General features: G+C 43.8%; 1 protein-coding gene across 1 annotated transcript in view; it reads left to right on the top strand.

Moving 5' to 3' along the window:
• The window catches only part of LOC126273256 (zinc finger protein Gfi-1-like), a 341,803-nt gene extending 325,763 nt beyond the window's left edge, over positions 1-16,040 (top strand). Inside the window, exon 8 of the mRNA XM_049976800.1 lies at positions 8,975-16,040. Coding sequence (XP_049832757.1) covers positions 8,975-9,165 — 191 coding nt within the window. The 3' untranslated portion in view covers positions 9,166-16,040. The remainder of the gene's footprint in view (positions 1-8,974) is intronic.
• The last annotated feature ends 270 nt before the right edge of the window (positions 16,041-16,310 follow it).

Below are 16,310 nucleotides of genomic sequence, written 5' to 3'. Positions count from 1 at the left end.
TCTAGTCTCTGCTCTGTCTTCCTCTACAGTTTTTGCATTCTGCAGGGCCCTCTAGTACCGTGGAAGTCATTCCCTGATGTCTTAACAGGTGTCCTATCATCCTGTCCCTTCTCGTTATCCTTGTTTCCCACATCTTCCTTTCCTCTCCGATTCTGCGCAGAACCTCCTCATTCCTTACCTTATCAGTCCACCTAATTTTCGTCTGTAGCACCACGCCCCAAATGGTTCGATTCTCTTCTGTTTCGGTTTTCCCACAGTTGAAGTTCCATTAGCATACAATGTTGTGCTCCAAACGGACATTCTCAGAAATTTCTTCCTCAAATTAAGGCCTTTGATACTAGTAGACTTCTCTTGGCCAGAAACTCCATTTTCACCAGTGCTAGTCTGCTTTTGATGTCCTGTTTGCTCCTTCCGTCATTGATTATTTTGCTGTCTACGAAGCACAATTCCTTAACTTCATCTGTTTTGTGACCATCAATCCTGATGTTGAGTTTCTCGTAAGCGTTTGCTTCTCAATGGGAACGGACCCCGTGCTGGACGGAAATGTTTATATCGCTCTGGCAATGATGCTAACACTTTTGTCCTCATATCTGCTGGTTTTCATTGCTTTCGTCTTCTTCGATTTTCTCTCTTTCCATATTCTGTACGCTGCGGTCGTAGGTTGGAATCCTCTCTCGGGCATGGATGTGTGTGATGTCCTTCCACCTCCACACATTCACACAATTATGGGAAGGAGTACAATGTATGAACGATAGCTTTTCTCTCTTTCCATATTCTGTACGCTGCGGTCGTAGGTTCGAATCCTCTCTCGGGCATGGATGTGTGTGATGTCCTTCCACCTCCACACATTCACACAATTATGGGAAGGAGTACAATGTATGAACGATAGCGTGGACAAAGTTTATTATTATCTTCTAGGATCACAAAATACTTGGCTATGTTGATGCTGACGGCTGCGAGCCGCTTTCAGCCACACCTGACCCTCTACCCCGGGTCAGCTACATGTAAACAGCTAATTGGGATATTAGAGTCGCCGGCCGGAGTGGCCATGCGGTTCTAGGCGCTACAGTCTGGAACCGCGAGACCGCTACGGTTGCAGGTTCGAATCCTGCCGCAGGCATGGATGTGTGTGATGTCCTTAGGTTAGTTAGGTTTAAGTAGCTCTAAGTTCTAGGGGACTGATGACCTCAGAAGTTAAGTCCCATAGTGCTCAGAGCCATTTGAACCTTAGCGACATTTTGTAACGTGAACAACAAATACAATCTCGATTACGGGCACTGACTGCATCGGGAAAAAAGTTCAAATAACCATTGGTGTGATAATCATATACGAAGAAGAGAAACAGTCCTTTGAAAGAAAACTAATCGAGAATCGCAAAAACAAGTTGTAAGGCTGTAATGGGCATAGCGGCGACAGTACGAACTAAAAAAAATTATTTCTCGTAAATCGATTACTATCGGAAAATACACTTCGGCTATAAAGCAATATCGATGAATGCGTGTATCAGTAATAAATCGAAAATCGTTTGAATAAAAGTAAACTATTTGTGCGAAAGATACCGAAGCGAGTATCGTAAAAACGTCGCTAAAACAGCAATGAAGACATCGCTACAGAGTGCGAACTGAAAATTAATATTTATAGTAAATAAATCGAAGCTAGTATCTAAAATACAGTTTAGCTATATAGCTCAAGTGGAGAATGCGATAAGCGATTGCATATAAATATGCAGGCCTACTACGAATTGAAGAAATAAGTATTAAAAAAAGACTGATAACTCCATTAGTGTAAACATTAAAAATTCCCTCCGAAACAGTAGAGACTATTTTTGTTGTTTTACGTACACGGCAAACATTAAACATACAAATTATCTCGAAAGTAACGGAAATATGACAACAAATAACGCTATGAAGAAATGATATTCAAAATACGGACCACTGAGTGACGTCAGAGGAGCCCTTAGCATTAGGTCGCTGGTCAACGGCTACGGTTAGTATCGCGAATTCCTCTTGATCCGCCCCTACGTGTTCAGGTAACGTGAAGTAGAGTAGTCAGTGTACCTAGTGAACTAACGTGTAATTATGCCTCCGTCACAGAAACGTGGAGGTGTTTGTAAACACGGAGGACGGGACTTAGCCTTCATTTGCCTCGCGCAGTTTCCCACAGCTCGCCTGTCCCCAGGCTTCCGCGGCGCGGCCCACGGCGTGCCGTGATTGGTGGCAACGTCCGTCCCGCCCACAAACACTGGCGGTTGCCTAGCAACGACTCGGCATGCGTACTGCGTGCGCTGCGACCTTCATCTCGCGCTCACTTCTTCACGCGTGCGTGTCTCTGCAGTGTCATTCTCAGCGGGAGAAGTTGCAGACGCCCTCGGTATTGCAAGATACTGTGGTATAAGAAAAGACTCCGTACTCTACCAGTTCTATCTGCAGCTCTCTGGCCACCTATCCACAACCAAGGTATCGCTACATGTTCCTCTTGTCACTGACAACGTAATTGTCAGCTACAGCTTAGCAGTGGGTGAGAGCACCTACACTTCGTTCCCAAGCATTGTTGCCACAAAATGTCTAGGCCTGCGGACAGAATATCGATATGTCGATACTTTTCCATAAGATGCTGATAAACGATACGTTTCCACGGATATGTCGATATATCGATATCGAAATGGCAATATCGGCTGACGATATTTTTATATCTTGTTCGCAATAATTATTAGAAATTGTTCTTCTGAAATTGTAGAAGAACATAATTTTACATCTACTGTGTAAAGCAGTCTTATTACATTTTGAGCTTTCATGACTTCCAGTGTTTTTCTTTGACTGTGAAGTAAGTACAGGTGGCACAAAGGAAGTCCGATTGAACTGGTAGGTGCTGTGTGAGTGGAATAACAGGATCTTCGATGTGAAGAATTAGCACACCAATTGCTTTAAAAAGCCATTTATATCGCCAAAACAATTTTTAACGAAACTAGAGAGCTTTTCCTTCACATCGCCATCTAAATGACAAATATAATTGAAAGGACTGGTCTTTGTGGTGGGCGGAGACCTATGAGGGGAAATGCTAATTTCATCGGCGCTTGGCGCTTCAAACAGAAAGTGCAACGTTTAACTTAACCACGTAGTTTTGATACTACAACTGCTAGGTTGCTGGCCTTTACAGAACTGAAAAAACATAGAAGCCGACATGTAGTGTTTTGGACAAATCGGATATGTGGCGAAACTGAAGGACGGACCCGTCGGACACCTTTTATTGTGGCGCTTGCATGCAGTTACCACTGCTAGAAAAGTGGTTATTACCATCCGTAAACGTGCATCGTTTTCCTTTCAGTTCTTGCTGTAAGGGGAATAAGCAGGATACACACTTGTTGGTGCACAGAATATATAATAATAAATCAATACTTCAATATACAGCTCTAAAACCGGCGGTTCATTTACAATGTGCAGACGATATTTTTATAGGACAGTACATCGTTGTTTTTTCAGTCGACATTTCGATCCATCGGTGATTTTCACAGTATATCGATGGCCTACAGTGATATTTTTTAAAAATCGATATATCGGATTTCCGATATTTTTTTAAAAATGCCAACATTCCTAGTGTGCATAACGTTGCCTCGACAGTCGTTACAATCAAGTTGCAATATATATCAGTCCTTATCATATCGCAAGTGTTATTTACGACCGACACCATTTTTCTCCTCCCATTTTCGTCCCCTCCCTACGCAGTCAGTCTCATTCATGGAAGCCTATAACTGCCGTTGTGACATGGAGACCTACCTTCCACATCCTCTCTTCTTTCATTCTTGTGGAGTCCAGTTTCAATTTCGTTTTTACCACCTGTCATCACCCACCATTTCTAGATGGCCGAGCCACAACAGCTGTATTGTTTCTTTTATAATGAAAATGAAATGATCGTATGGCATTTATTGGCCGGGATGTTCCCTTCAGGGTTCGGCCACCGTATTGGAAGTCTTTTTAGTTGACGCCGCTTCGGCGACTTGCGTGTCGTTGATGATTAAGGACTCACAACACCCAGCCCCTTGCCGGAAATCGAATCCGGCCCCCCTTGCGTGGTAGGCGGTAACGCTACCGCTGCGTTACGGAGGTGGACGTCTTTTGTAATTTATAGCAGCAATCGGTCGTCGTTTTTTTTTTTTTTTTTTGCGGGTTTTATTTGGTCTAGCGTCCGAACGACAGGGAACAATCGAACAACAGGGAACTGAAATGCATTGAGTCTAGTAAATAGTGCATTGATAATTTCTAGGCACTAGCCGAAATCCGGATTAGCCAAATAAAACCCGATTACTACGCTCCGTAAATTATAAATCACATCACAGTCGCTGAGTGCACTAACGTTCCTACTGGAGGGTAACCTGATGTATTGTTTCTATTGTGTCAGTTTTCTTCTTAAACAGCCATCATCTCTCTTGCTATTCTATTCTTCTCATATTCAATTCTAGAAATGCCACACTTGTGCTCGAAAACTTCAGTGCCAGGTGTTGATACCTTGTCTAAGAATACTTTCAACAGTACTTTAATATTTGTTTTGTTTCGTCTTTTTTGACACACTGCTATAGCTCAGGACAGATATGAGTTGCCTTTTTGCTTTTTTCGCTAGACTTACTTTGTTATTTATGTCACCAATACTCTTTCTGTTCGATGACCGCAAAACTCAGAAGTTTCTAATGAGAAATTGTCACGTTTATTGATCGAGAAGAGCTTCAAACATTTTATGAAAATATTTCATTCTTCTCATATTCAATTCTAGAAATGCCACACTTGTGCTCGAAAACGTCAGTGCCAGGTGTTGATACCTTGTCTAAGAATACTTTCAACAGTACTTTAATATTTGTTTTGTTTCGACTTTTTTGACACACTGCTATAGCTCAGGACAGATATGAGTTGCCTTTTTGCTTTTTTCGCTAGACTTACTTTGTTATTTATGTCACCAATACTCTTTCTGTTCGATGACCGCAAAACTCAGAAGTTTCTAAAGAGAAATTGTCACGTTTATTGATCGAGAAGAGCTTCAAATATTTTATGAAAATATTTCATTCTTCTCATATTCAATTCTAGAAATGCCACACTTGTGCTCGAAAACTTCAGTGCCAGGTGTTGATACCTTGTCTAAGAATACTTTCAACAGTACTTTAATATTTGTTTTGTTTCGACTTTTTTGACACACTGCTATAGCTCAGGACAGATATGAGTTGCCTTTTTGCTTTTTTCGCTAGACTTACATGGTTATTTATGTCACCAATACTCTTTCTGTTCGATGACCGCAAAACTCAGAAGTTTCTAATGAGAAATTGTCACGTTTATTGATCGAGAAGAGCTTCAAATATTTTATGAAAATATTTCATTGCCAAAGCATTTTTAAAGCTAAATCTTTGAAAATTGGTGTTTGGCTTCTCGGTTGGAAATGAAAAAAAACCATGTTTCACTATTTTTGGAAATTAAATCTTTAAGAGGGTGAATGAAATAGGGGGCGAAAGGCTTTTTGAAAGCTTGTCGCCATTAACGGAATTTTGAAGCTGGAAATCCGAAAACAGGTATTTCGTTTCTCAGCCAGAAAATAAGAAAATACGTGTTTCAGCATTTTTGGAATTTCAACCAACAACGGGGTAAATTAGTGGGTGATTGTTTTTTAAAAAATAAACAGTTCCTAAATTACTAATAAAGGATTTTTAAGGCTACATAGATGACAATTGTTATTTGATTACTCGGTTAGAATTTAAAAAATACGCGTTCCACTGTTTCTGGAAATTCAACGCGAAGGCAGTGCAATAGGGGATGAAAATTTTAGCAAAATATTTCGTTGCATTAAAAAGTTTTAAAGCCAAATTTATGAAAATTGGTATTTCACTTCTCAGTTAGATACAGAGAAATGTTTGTTAAGGGATGATAGTTACTATGAAAATATGAGTACCTCCACAAAACACGTAAGGGATGATTAACAAAAACTTTGGACTCCAGGTACCAAAATCTCTTTCTGGTCAGAAGTACATACAGAAAAGACCATGCTTATACGGCCTTAATTAGAGTGAAAGACTAAGGTGTTCTAACTTTTGAACAATATAAACATTCGATTAAATTAAAACAAAATAAAATCTCTGCAGGTGATATAGTCTGCGCGAGAAAAGTAGCGGACGCTAAGCTAGTTGGTATACACGTGGTGTATGTTCTTTCGGACGTGTCCTACAGAGCAGACATCATTTTGATCCAGCAGCCGTTACGAACTAAGATGCAAAGAAATTACAGACACTGCTTGCGAGAGGGCATTGATTCAAATCGATGGATTAAGTTGAAAATGTGTGCAGGTCTCCTGCTTCATAGGCAGATGCATCGACCACTTTTTTCCTTCCCCTGGAGACTAGAAAAGGGATTAAAAAAAGGAGGCAAAATTGTCACCGTAACTTTTGTCCTAAGTAAAAAGAAACAAACCACCACTTAAGGCGCTGGACCCTACATAATCCTACTCCCAGTACGACTAACCTAGAGCTACCACAGGACGAGGAAGGATAAAAGGAAGGAAACCGCAGGGGAGCCATGAAAATGAAACATAATTAATATTTTTTAGAGAACCTTGAGTAGCGGGTCCTGCGGCGCCCAACGCGACCGAAGGCGTCTTCTCGTTGAGTGAGCGTAGATTTCGTTATCGGTTCTGTTCCTGTACCATGAATAACCACAAAGCCATCGAGACACAGTGATCACTGTAAGTGCACGGACTAGCCTAGCACGTCCCCAACCTACCCCCCCCCCCCCCCCCCGCCCCATACACATTAATAACATGGCTCTCGCTGCATATTATCCTCATTACTGGCGGCATTTCGATAGGAATTATTTCATGAAGTGCTGTGTCCTTTGATATAAATGAAAAATGCTGTCTTATCATGGTTACGAAAAGTAAAACCATGCTTGACACTAGGGCAGTGACGACATAAAAAGAACTATTATGCATTGATGTACTTCGTAGCGAGCTGTCATTTCAGCATGAAGTAATCGCGGATATTGGCGATTGGGAATAAATACTTTTAATAACATTCCAATCGAAAAAATTTGCTATTTGTAAAAGCTACGCATCTCTAATGTTCAAGCTTGTTTTTCAACTACCTATCTCTCCCCTTTAGGTCTTCCACTTTACGCAGCCATTACTGTCCTGCGTTGTATACAGCATTATTCGTAGCTATCTCCGGGGTTTCAGAAAATGACCGACGAAAACAGTAGGACATTGACGGAGACGATACATACAGGGTGACAATTATTAAACTATATGAAGAAAACGTAAATTAGATACAAACTACGGAGTGCACACACTGTATTCAACATGTAAACGTAATTACAGATATTCGATTTTGGGTTACGATACGTTCGAAATACCTGGCATCAATAGCGATGACGTAACGCAGAGGAATAGCGAAATTCTGTGTAGCCTGCTGAAGTGTCGGAACATCGATGCTGTCGAAGACCTCCTCAGTGGCTGTTTTCAGCCCGACAGTGGTTTTGGAGTTACGGCTGTACACCTTGTCTTTAATGTAGCCCCACAAAAAGGAGTCGCATGTGTTCAGATCCGGAGAATATGGCGGGCAATCGAGACCTATGCCTCTAGCCGCTGGGTACCCCAGAGCCAGAATGCTGTTACCAAAGCGCTTCTCCAGGATATCAAACTCTCTCCTTTTTCTGTGAGGTCGAGCTTCGCCTTGCAAAGACCGAATCTTGTCGAAATTAGCCCACTTTGGATATTGGGGATAAAATCATCATCCAAAACCTTCGCATACTGTTCGGTAGTTACCGTGCCATCAAGGAATATGGCACTGATTATTCCGTGACTGGACACTGCACACCACACAGTCACCCGTTGAAGATGAAGAGACTTCTCGATCGCGAACTACAGATCATCAGTCTCCCAAGTGCGCCAGTTAATTGCTTATTGACGAACCCATACAAATGAAAGTGGGCTAAGCCAAACCATGCGCATACTGGAATGAGATTTTCACTCTGCAGCGGAATTGTGTGCCGGACCGAGACTCGAAATCGGGACCTTTGCCTTTCGCGGGCAAGTGCTCTACCAACTGAGCTGAGCTACCCAACCGCGACTCACGCCCCGTCCTCACAACTTTATTTCTGCCAGTACCTCGCGTCCTACCTTCCAAACTTTACAGAAGCTCTTCTGCGAACCTTGCAGAACTAGCACTCCTGAAAGAAATGATATTGCGGAGACATGGCTTAGCCACAGCCTGGGGGATGTTTTCAGAATGCGATTTTCACTCTGCATCGGAGTGTGCGCTGATATGAAACTTCCTGGCAGATTAAAACTGTTCGCAGGAGAGCTTCTGTAAAGTTTGGAAGGTAGGAGACGAGGTACTGGCAGAAGTAAAGCTGTGAGAACGGGACGTGAGTCGTGCTTGAGTAGCTCAGTCGGTAGAGCACTTGCCCGCTAAAGGCAAAGGTCCCGAGTTTGAGTTTCGGTCCGGCAAACAGTTTTAATCTGCCAGGAAGTTTCACGCGTATACTAATTCCCATCATGTCCCGAAGCCAACCGTGCATTTTGAACGTCCTAACGCAGACTGTTCAGAAGTTAAGACGATTTTATTTCATATAGTTCAATAATTGTCAACTTGTACATAGGGTTTTAGAAGAAGACCGATCGGAAACAGCAGAACATACAGGTAAATGACACATATAAGTGGACGGAACAGCTCTGCAATATGGGCGCATTTTATGGTACGGTAAATGTCAGTATGTGAATGCACCTCGTTGGAGTCGCTGACATGACTCCCCTGGGAAGGTGCGCTTCAATGAATTGCTTATCTGTCGTGTCCTGAAACCCTGCAACTACCTATGAATAACCCTGTACATTTTGTGCTTCGCGTGCTGCACTGTTTGTTTACATCCAGACATGCACCTGCCTCAGATGTCGCAGTGCGCTGTTGCCTGACTCCAGTTGTCACCACCCCGTCCTGTTCTGTGTTTTGCAGGGGAGAAGCCGCACAAGTGCCAAGTGTGCGGCAAGGCGTTCAGTCAGTCCTCGAACCTCATCACCCACAGCCGCAAGCACACGGGTTTCAAGCCGTTCGCCTGCGACCTGTGCGGGCGCGCCTTCCAGCGCAAGGTGGACCTCCGCCGCCACAAGGAGACGCAGCACACGGAGCTGAGGCCGGTGGCGTAGTGGCCGCTCTGCGGCGGTGCCGCGCCCTCCGCCGCCGCCGCCTCCGCCACCGCCGCCTCCGCCGCCTCCGCTGCCCCCGCCTTTTCGCCCCCGCCGGGACACCATCCGGTGCCGCCGCGCCAGTAGAAGATTCCAGAATCCAGCTCGCCGCCTTCCTACTCGCAGCGAAGGGGGGTGCCGGATCCGAGAGGTGTGCACCTCTCAGTACAGCAGCAGAGACTGTCGGGTTTGTCGACGTGCGCATCACTCACGCCGACAATCGCCTGGATCGACGACAGACACTGTGCCGACTCCAGCAGAGGCCGCGGCTGCTCCACTTCCGCGGACGCCATCAGAAGGCAGAACGTGCTCGGAAGAGACTCGAAGGAAGTACGAAGGAACTCGTCCCATACCTATGTCTCCTCGAGTCGTCTCAGAAGCACTGTGGACGATAGAAACTTTGTATTCTGTTACCTCTGTAATGGACCTCAGTGTTTCTGGCATTTCTGGAGAACGTACGCTGGCGCTTCTTCACGTACAAAATGTTAACGTTGCCACGACCGCTGTGGACGAACAATGACGACACTCTCTCTTCTGAATACGGAAGCTACAGTGAAGTGTGTACCTTGTTTAATTGTGGAGCAAAACAGATTCTGGGACGTGTATATTTCAAGAGGGGCGGACTTCTAACGATGAGCTTCAAAACTCACGTTTCCACTAAAGTCTTTCTAATTTCCCTTCGGCAACTCCGCTGAACTGTTATAACCGTCTGAATCTTTCAAAGTGCAGGTAATGCAGAAATGACAACATGGATCTCTCATTAACGGTACTTTTATTTCGCAAAACCGGTTTCTGGTCCGCTTACCACCTTCTGGGAATTATAGAAGCTGTTCGAAATTTGTAGCGGTTTTAGTGCATGCAGGGACATTTTGGAGTCTCGTACTTCAGTGGTAATGCGATAAATTACGGAAAGTAAAGCACTACACATTTTGTTGCTGAAAGATAACGTGAGATGTAAATGTATATTCGTTCGAGGCCGGTTTAACGAAATAAAATAATCGTTAATTACCCAATCTCCGTACACCGACCTTCCGACAAGTCATGGAAAGACCTGTTACAACATCTGTAAGCAGTGCTGATGATACATCTAGCTTTGTTTATACGTCTTATTTTATTTGCAATTGATGTCAGTGTTAGTTTATTCCATCTCGAGGCTCATCTCTGACACTAGGTGATGGTATGTATACCGGGTAATCATCACAGTACCTTCTGTGAGATGTATAATGCTGATTAGCATGTATTCTCACAATCGCCTGGTATAATAGACGCATCTGGAGATGATGTAATGTAACACCTAAATCGATTGCGAATGAAATAAGACCTGCAAATACAGCTGTATGTGTCATCCCTACTATATAAACATAATCGTTTATGTGTTGTTAGTGACTCTCATTACTGCATTACCTGCCGCAGCAGTCATTTAGCCTTACCTATCCTGTCTGAGTAAAATAATCTTTCAAATTCGACAAAAATTCCAGAATGTTATTTTGTTCCAGAATCATTCCGTTTTGCTGTTGAAACATATCAAAGTATTTCGGATACTGTTGCTAAACCAAAGTAATGTGTTAATAAAACATTATTTACCAAAGTCTACCATCGATGGTACAGAAATTTAGATTTATGAAATGACTCAAGTAGCTCCGAAAGCTGATAGCTCTACCTTGAGAACTGGGTCTAGGAGACCGTGATTTCGGCGAAATTTTCAGTGCAAGTCGACGATTATTTCTTTAAAACTGTACTAGGCTTTTTCGTACAGTCAGATAATTTGTTACCAAAGAAAATAATAAGCTATTATTTATTTAAATATTTATGACATGTAGACGATACATTTGTTTGATGTGAGTGTTATTAATTACATATGCGAATGAAGTGAATTTTATCGGAGATGTGTGAATAGTTGTGTATGTCATTGTTCCTGTGATAACAAGGTGTGTAGACGGTCAGACTGACCTCTTTGTGTGTGTGTGTGTGTGTAGTGTCGCCACACATTTCATTAGCTCGTTCCATATCGGACATTCCTCCAACTCCATCATTCCGATTCCAGGTGTAATATATTGTTTGTCGGCATAGTGCAATGTTATGTACAAAATTATTTTTTTAATATTTAGAGATCTATAGTTTTACTTGGTATCAATGTACAAGGAGAAATCGGTAGACGTTTCTGAAACATGAACAGGTAATAATTCGCTTGACTTTGATGCAATTGTAGCCAAACACCAAAGCTCCATATTTATTCAAGAGATGTCTTGACATCCGGTTGGCGCCTGAGGCTCGCTATTTTTTTGCTACGTGTATTTGGTACCTGCTTTACAGAGAGGGTTTGTATACTTGTTTCTCGTTGCATACAGAGAATGTGAAAGCGGTATAAGAACTGAACGAGATTACTGAACAGTACAATATCTATGAGTGTTTTCATTGTTGAATGTAATCGCAACAACTGACTTTTCGTTAAGGAGAAATGCGTGAATCCTTACATAAATGATTAGTGATAATGAATTCCAGTTAAAAATGTAATATTTAATGACTTATTGCACTCTTCTAATTTGGGAAGTCTACTAGGTCACTATCAGTGACGCAAGAACAACGAAATTTAGCACAACTGCATAAACTTTCTTAGTTTTCAGATTACAACTCATTTTAAAATTTCGATTGGTTCCTTGAGTTTATCATCTTCATCATATTCTCTTGTGAGTTTTAACATAGTACGAGAAGTATGCCTCCGCTTCGTCAGTGAACTTCGATTTGTGAACGTTTGTTACACAGCGCTGGCAGCTTCCCAGTCATACCAATACTAGCCATAAAAGTATTCTTACGTGAGCCTACTGCTCTCTTTGACACTCTAACATTAAAATTGTCAGTTCCAGAATAAGGAAATAAGTGTTAATGACAGATACTGGTTGAATCCCGCACTACCGCGTTGGTCCACGTCCTATCGGAATTGGTTTCTGTGTTGCTTTTATCACGCCCGTTGCGAAGTGCCAAGTCTGTGTCTGTCTTCATTGAGGATTTATATTAACTTACCAGTGAGAATGGAAAGAAAGCAGGTAAACTACTCGTTTCGTGTTGCCAAAATTAACATCCTCACCAGATGGACGGTTCAACATCAATAGCGTCTTATGGTCTCGCAAAACGAGTCACTGCGGAAAGATTTAGAATTTAGTTTGTAACCTTGGCTCAAAATCCAGTGTTCAGAAGTTTCACACTCACTGTGTCGGCCAAATAACGGCGAGTAAAGATTGTTCCGCTCCTAGTAATTCGAACGGTCCGCCATGGTACCACCATGGTACTGTTACGCTCTGGCGACCACGACTGGTCAAGGATGTTCACCTTTCATCGTACCAGCAGCTGTGCAACTGTTATCAGGACATCTCCTCTGCGTCAGTAACATAAGACTTTCGCAGAAGAGCAACTACGTCTGCAGTATACAGTCACCAGATTGTGAGACGATGAAGTGCTTTTTTTAAATCATTATGTATTTATGTGATCGCTATTCCGCCTGGTGTGATGAGGCCCGCCACGACTTCTTCTCTGAGCCAATGTCTTATCTTCTGATTTGCTCTTGCACTCAACGTTCTTCATTATTTGATTCATATGTTTCGACATTTCTTCTGCAGTTATTTCCCTCGACATCTCCTTATAGCACCACACACGTTATTTTGTTAAGTCTTACCATAATTGCTGTCATCCTATTGCTTCTTATAGGCAGTGTCTTTGAGATATACCATTGTTCGCCGATCATGCTGAGACTACACAAGCAACTCACTACGTTCTCCTCCCACCACTGAAGGCATTATCCGTTTCATTAGCGCCATCAAATTGAGCCTCCACGAATCCTCCATCAAGCCACTCTGGCTGTCAGTTCCTTGTATCATATATATATGCAACGTAGGTAGAAATATCCTCACCACCACCAACACCCCACAGACCCCATCTCCACAAGCCTCACAAATTACATCTCCTAACTTTTCTTCCATACCTGGGGCTCCAATGTCAACTACTTATTCTCATCCTTTGTCCACTCTCCATCGGAATTTTGTCCTATCAACCTGTTACCTTGAGGTGGTCAGCAAAGAAGAACCGATATCATTAACATTCCTCAGCAACTCATCATCTCCAAACAGCTCACCATACAAAGTCAACCCCACCGAGTTCACATCACTGTGCATCGTTTATCACCTCTCAATATTTTTATACCACTTTTATGTTTTAAAGCCTGTACACTGATGAGCGACCATATCACTGCTGCCAGCTCATGAGGAACTGAAATTGCAACAAATGAAAAAAGTTCAGGCTTACGACGTTCCATGCTTCTTTATCAGCACGTTCCCTTCAAAGCTTTAGCCGATTAGCGTATTTTCTTTCATACGGATCTCCACAGCAAAGTCGGCAGACTTGGCGGTTGTGGATACGCCAGGACAGGCACTCCGCCGCCTGCGACGCAAACACGCGGGCCCCGGCGTTCCCTAAGAAGCGAGCGGCGGCCGTCTCGGGTTACGCCTCACTCTGCCTCCGCTCCGCCCCCCGGCGTGCTGCTGAAAGCACTCCTCGCTCAAGATTCTCGCCGGATACTTCGGAGGCGGTTTCCGATGTCAGCTCGCTAGCAGCGCGAGGGGCCGCAGGCGGGGGGCGGAATCTCGTTTAGGCGGCAACCCCGGACCCGCTGCCGCACCTCCGCAATGCGTTCACGGCCTGCGGGGGCGGAAAGATTTTGGCGCCCGCGTCGCGTTACCCGACGATGCCGGCGCGCCAGGGGTTGCAGCCCCCTCCACCCTATTCCCGTAACAACCCCTTCATTTATTCCGTCGCCTTAGGCGTCTCACCCCTCTTGTCCGCACACCTTTCGTTGTTCATCCGTCTCACAAGTTGCCATCGTGTTCCTCGCTGACTCGGCGCTTTCGTGTTTCCTCATCACACTTCCACCAACTGACTGGTCTCGAATGGTTCTCCTTCAGTCTTACCCACTCAGCGCGCATTTTACAGTGGATCAGAGAGCATGAGCGGAAGTTATTCCACAAAAATAGAGTGCTTTGGGGAGAAGGGAGGGGGGATTCAAGTCCAACTGCCTGTTAGCCGCAACTAAAAATCCACAACTTTTTTTAAATATTGGCACTGGCTCTCATTCCATGCACCTCATTATTCTAGGAGATTACGTGTGTGGCTAGGGTCTCCCGTCGGGTAGGCCGTTCGCCTCGTGCAAGTCTTTCGAGTTGACGACACTTCGGCAACTTGCGTATCGATGGGGATGAAATGACGGTGATAAGGACAACACAGCAGCCATTACCTGAGCGGAGAAAATCAACGACCCAGCCGGGAATCGAACCCGGGCCGTTAGGTACGATTTTCCGTCGCGCTGACCACACAGCTACCGTTCCAGGAGATCTACCACACGAGCCACTTACATCTAAACCTCCAGCTGTCCGACACTCAGACCAGTACCAAATGTTGGATATAGACAGAGTATCAACGAAAACACCGATTTAGTATGTACTGTGTGCTGTCGTCCAGGAGGAAGGGCGTAAACGTTAATTAAGAGTAACACCAGACCTACGAAACACACGAAAGGCATAACTGTGAGTACCTAATAGGTATAGGTTCCGTGGGGAAGTTACTGTAGCGTTAGATCATCGTAGCAAAGACCCTGGGTTCATGCCCCAATGATGACAATTATTTTTTACTGTATTATACGTGAAAGTGTTGTATGGGACTATTAACACTTCCGCACGTGTGAATCAATTGTTTTTTATCCTACTGTTCCGATTATTTATGTTTATTCTGTGAAATTATAAATGAACTAGCTGCTTCATCACTAGTGGAGTCTGCTCTGTCGCACCTGTGCGACAGAGTACACACCTATCTATACAAATGTTCCTATAAGTTTGACACTTTCAGCTAACGAAACGAAAGCAGACTGCAAAAGAACATTGCTACAAGCTCCGAAAAGTCCTTTTACATGTCAGGAAAATGTTCTCCCATGTAACAGTTTTATGCGTAAATAGTTAAAAAAATTGTGTGTAGTGTGGTTTGAACGCAGGACCTTTAAAACCACGAATTCATGCTCCGCCAACTCCTCTGCCAGAGATCTGCAGGGCCACCGCACACAGTTATACTTTTACTGTACTCCGTGGTTCTTGTGTAACTTTTGATTACCGTCTATGGTTCTTCTGGACGACAACACGTAGCACGAACTAAATCATTGTTTTGGTTGATACTCTATCGACGCACAACGTTTGGTACCGATCTGAGTGTCTGATATCTGGAGGTTTTGGTGTTGGATCCAAACATAGACTGATGCTTAAGTTCCCAAAAACTTCCATAATAAAGTAGTTCTACGTTCTAGGGGACTGATGACCTCAGATGTTAAGTCCCATAGTGCTCTGAGCCATTTGAACCATTTGAACCTCCGCAGACGAAGTCGCTAGCACAGGGCTGAGCGGTAGCTCTCGCATCAAAGGAGGGCTTTTCGAGCGCTGATGGTGAAAGGAATTTCCACAGTGACTATATGGCCTGCGAGGGGTTTATATGTGTTGGCGTAGAGTTCCTGACTATCAGATTCTGCGGCAATTTCCTGGATTAGATGCCAAACCACTCTGAGATGTCTCGTGCGGTCAAGATAGCTATGTGACACTGTTGATGGTGAGCCTGACCCGTCTACCGAATAGGGATAGTAAACACGGTTATTTCACCCCCTACGTTCTCTCATCATAAAACACATTCATGACAGCACAGTACATGGACAGCCATTCCACTGTCGTACACCCAACAGAATCACATGAGACACAAGTCTAACGAATATGGCTGTTGATATACTTTCCGGGATGTGAGGTCGTGGTCCAAGAACTTTTTCTGCTCCTTACGTTTCGTCCAGGACTGCGCTGGACTTCCTCAGAGGCGCTGCTCCGCTGAGTCTTGCCGACTGACTGGTCGGGTGTCTGAGAGCGACTTATGTATTGTGAGAAAGGGGGCGCGGTTCAGGTGACACGTGATGAGCAGTGATAATCCATAGCAAAGATAAGGTTGACTATCGATTACCACCTTGTCAAGATAAAAATTGTTAGCAATTTTGTAGAGCGACTGTCCATATATCGCTGAGTTTCATAGCCTCCTCT

This window comes from Schistocerca gregaria, chromosome 5 (genome assembly GCF_023897955.1).
Source record: "Schistocerca gregaria isolate iqSchGreg1 chromosome 5, iqSchGreg1.2, whole genome shotgun sequence".
Taxonomy (NCBI): Eukaryota; Metazoa; Arthropoda; class Insecta; order Orthoptera; family Acrididae; genus Schistocerca; species Schistocerca gregaria.
This window is presented reverse-complemented; position numbering and strand designations above follow the sequence as displayed.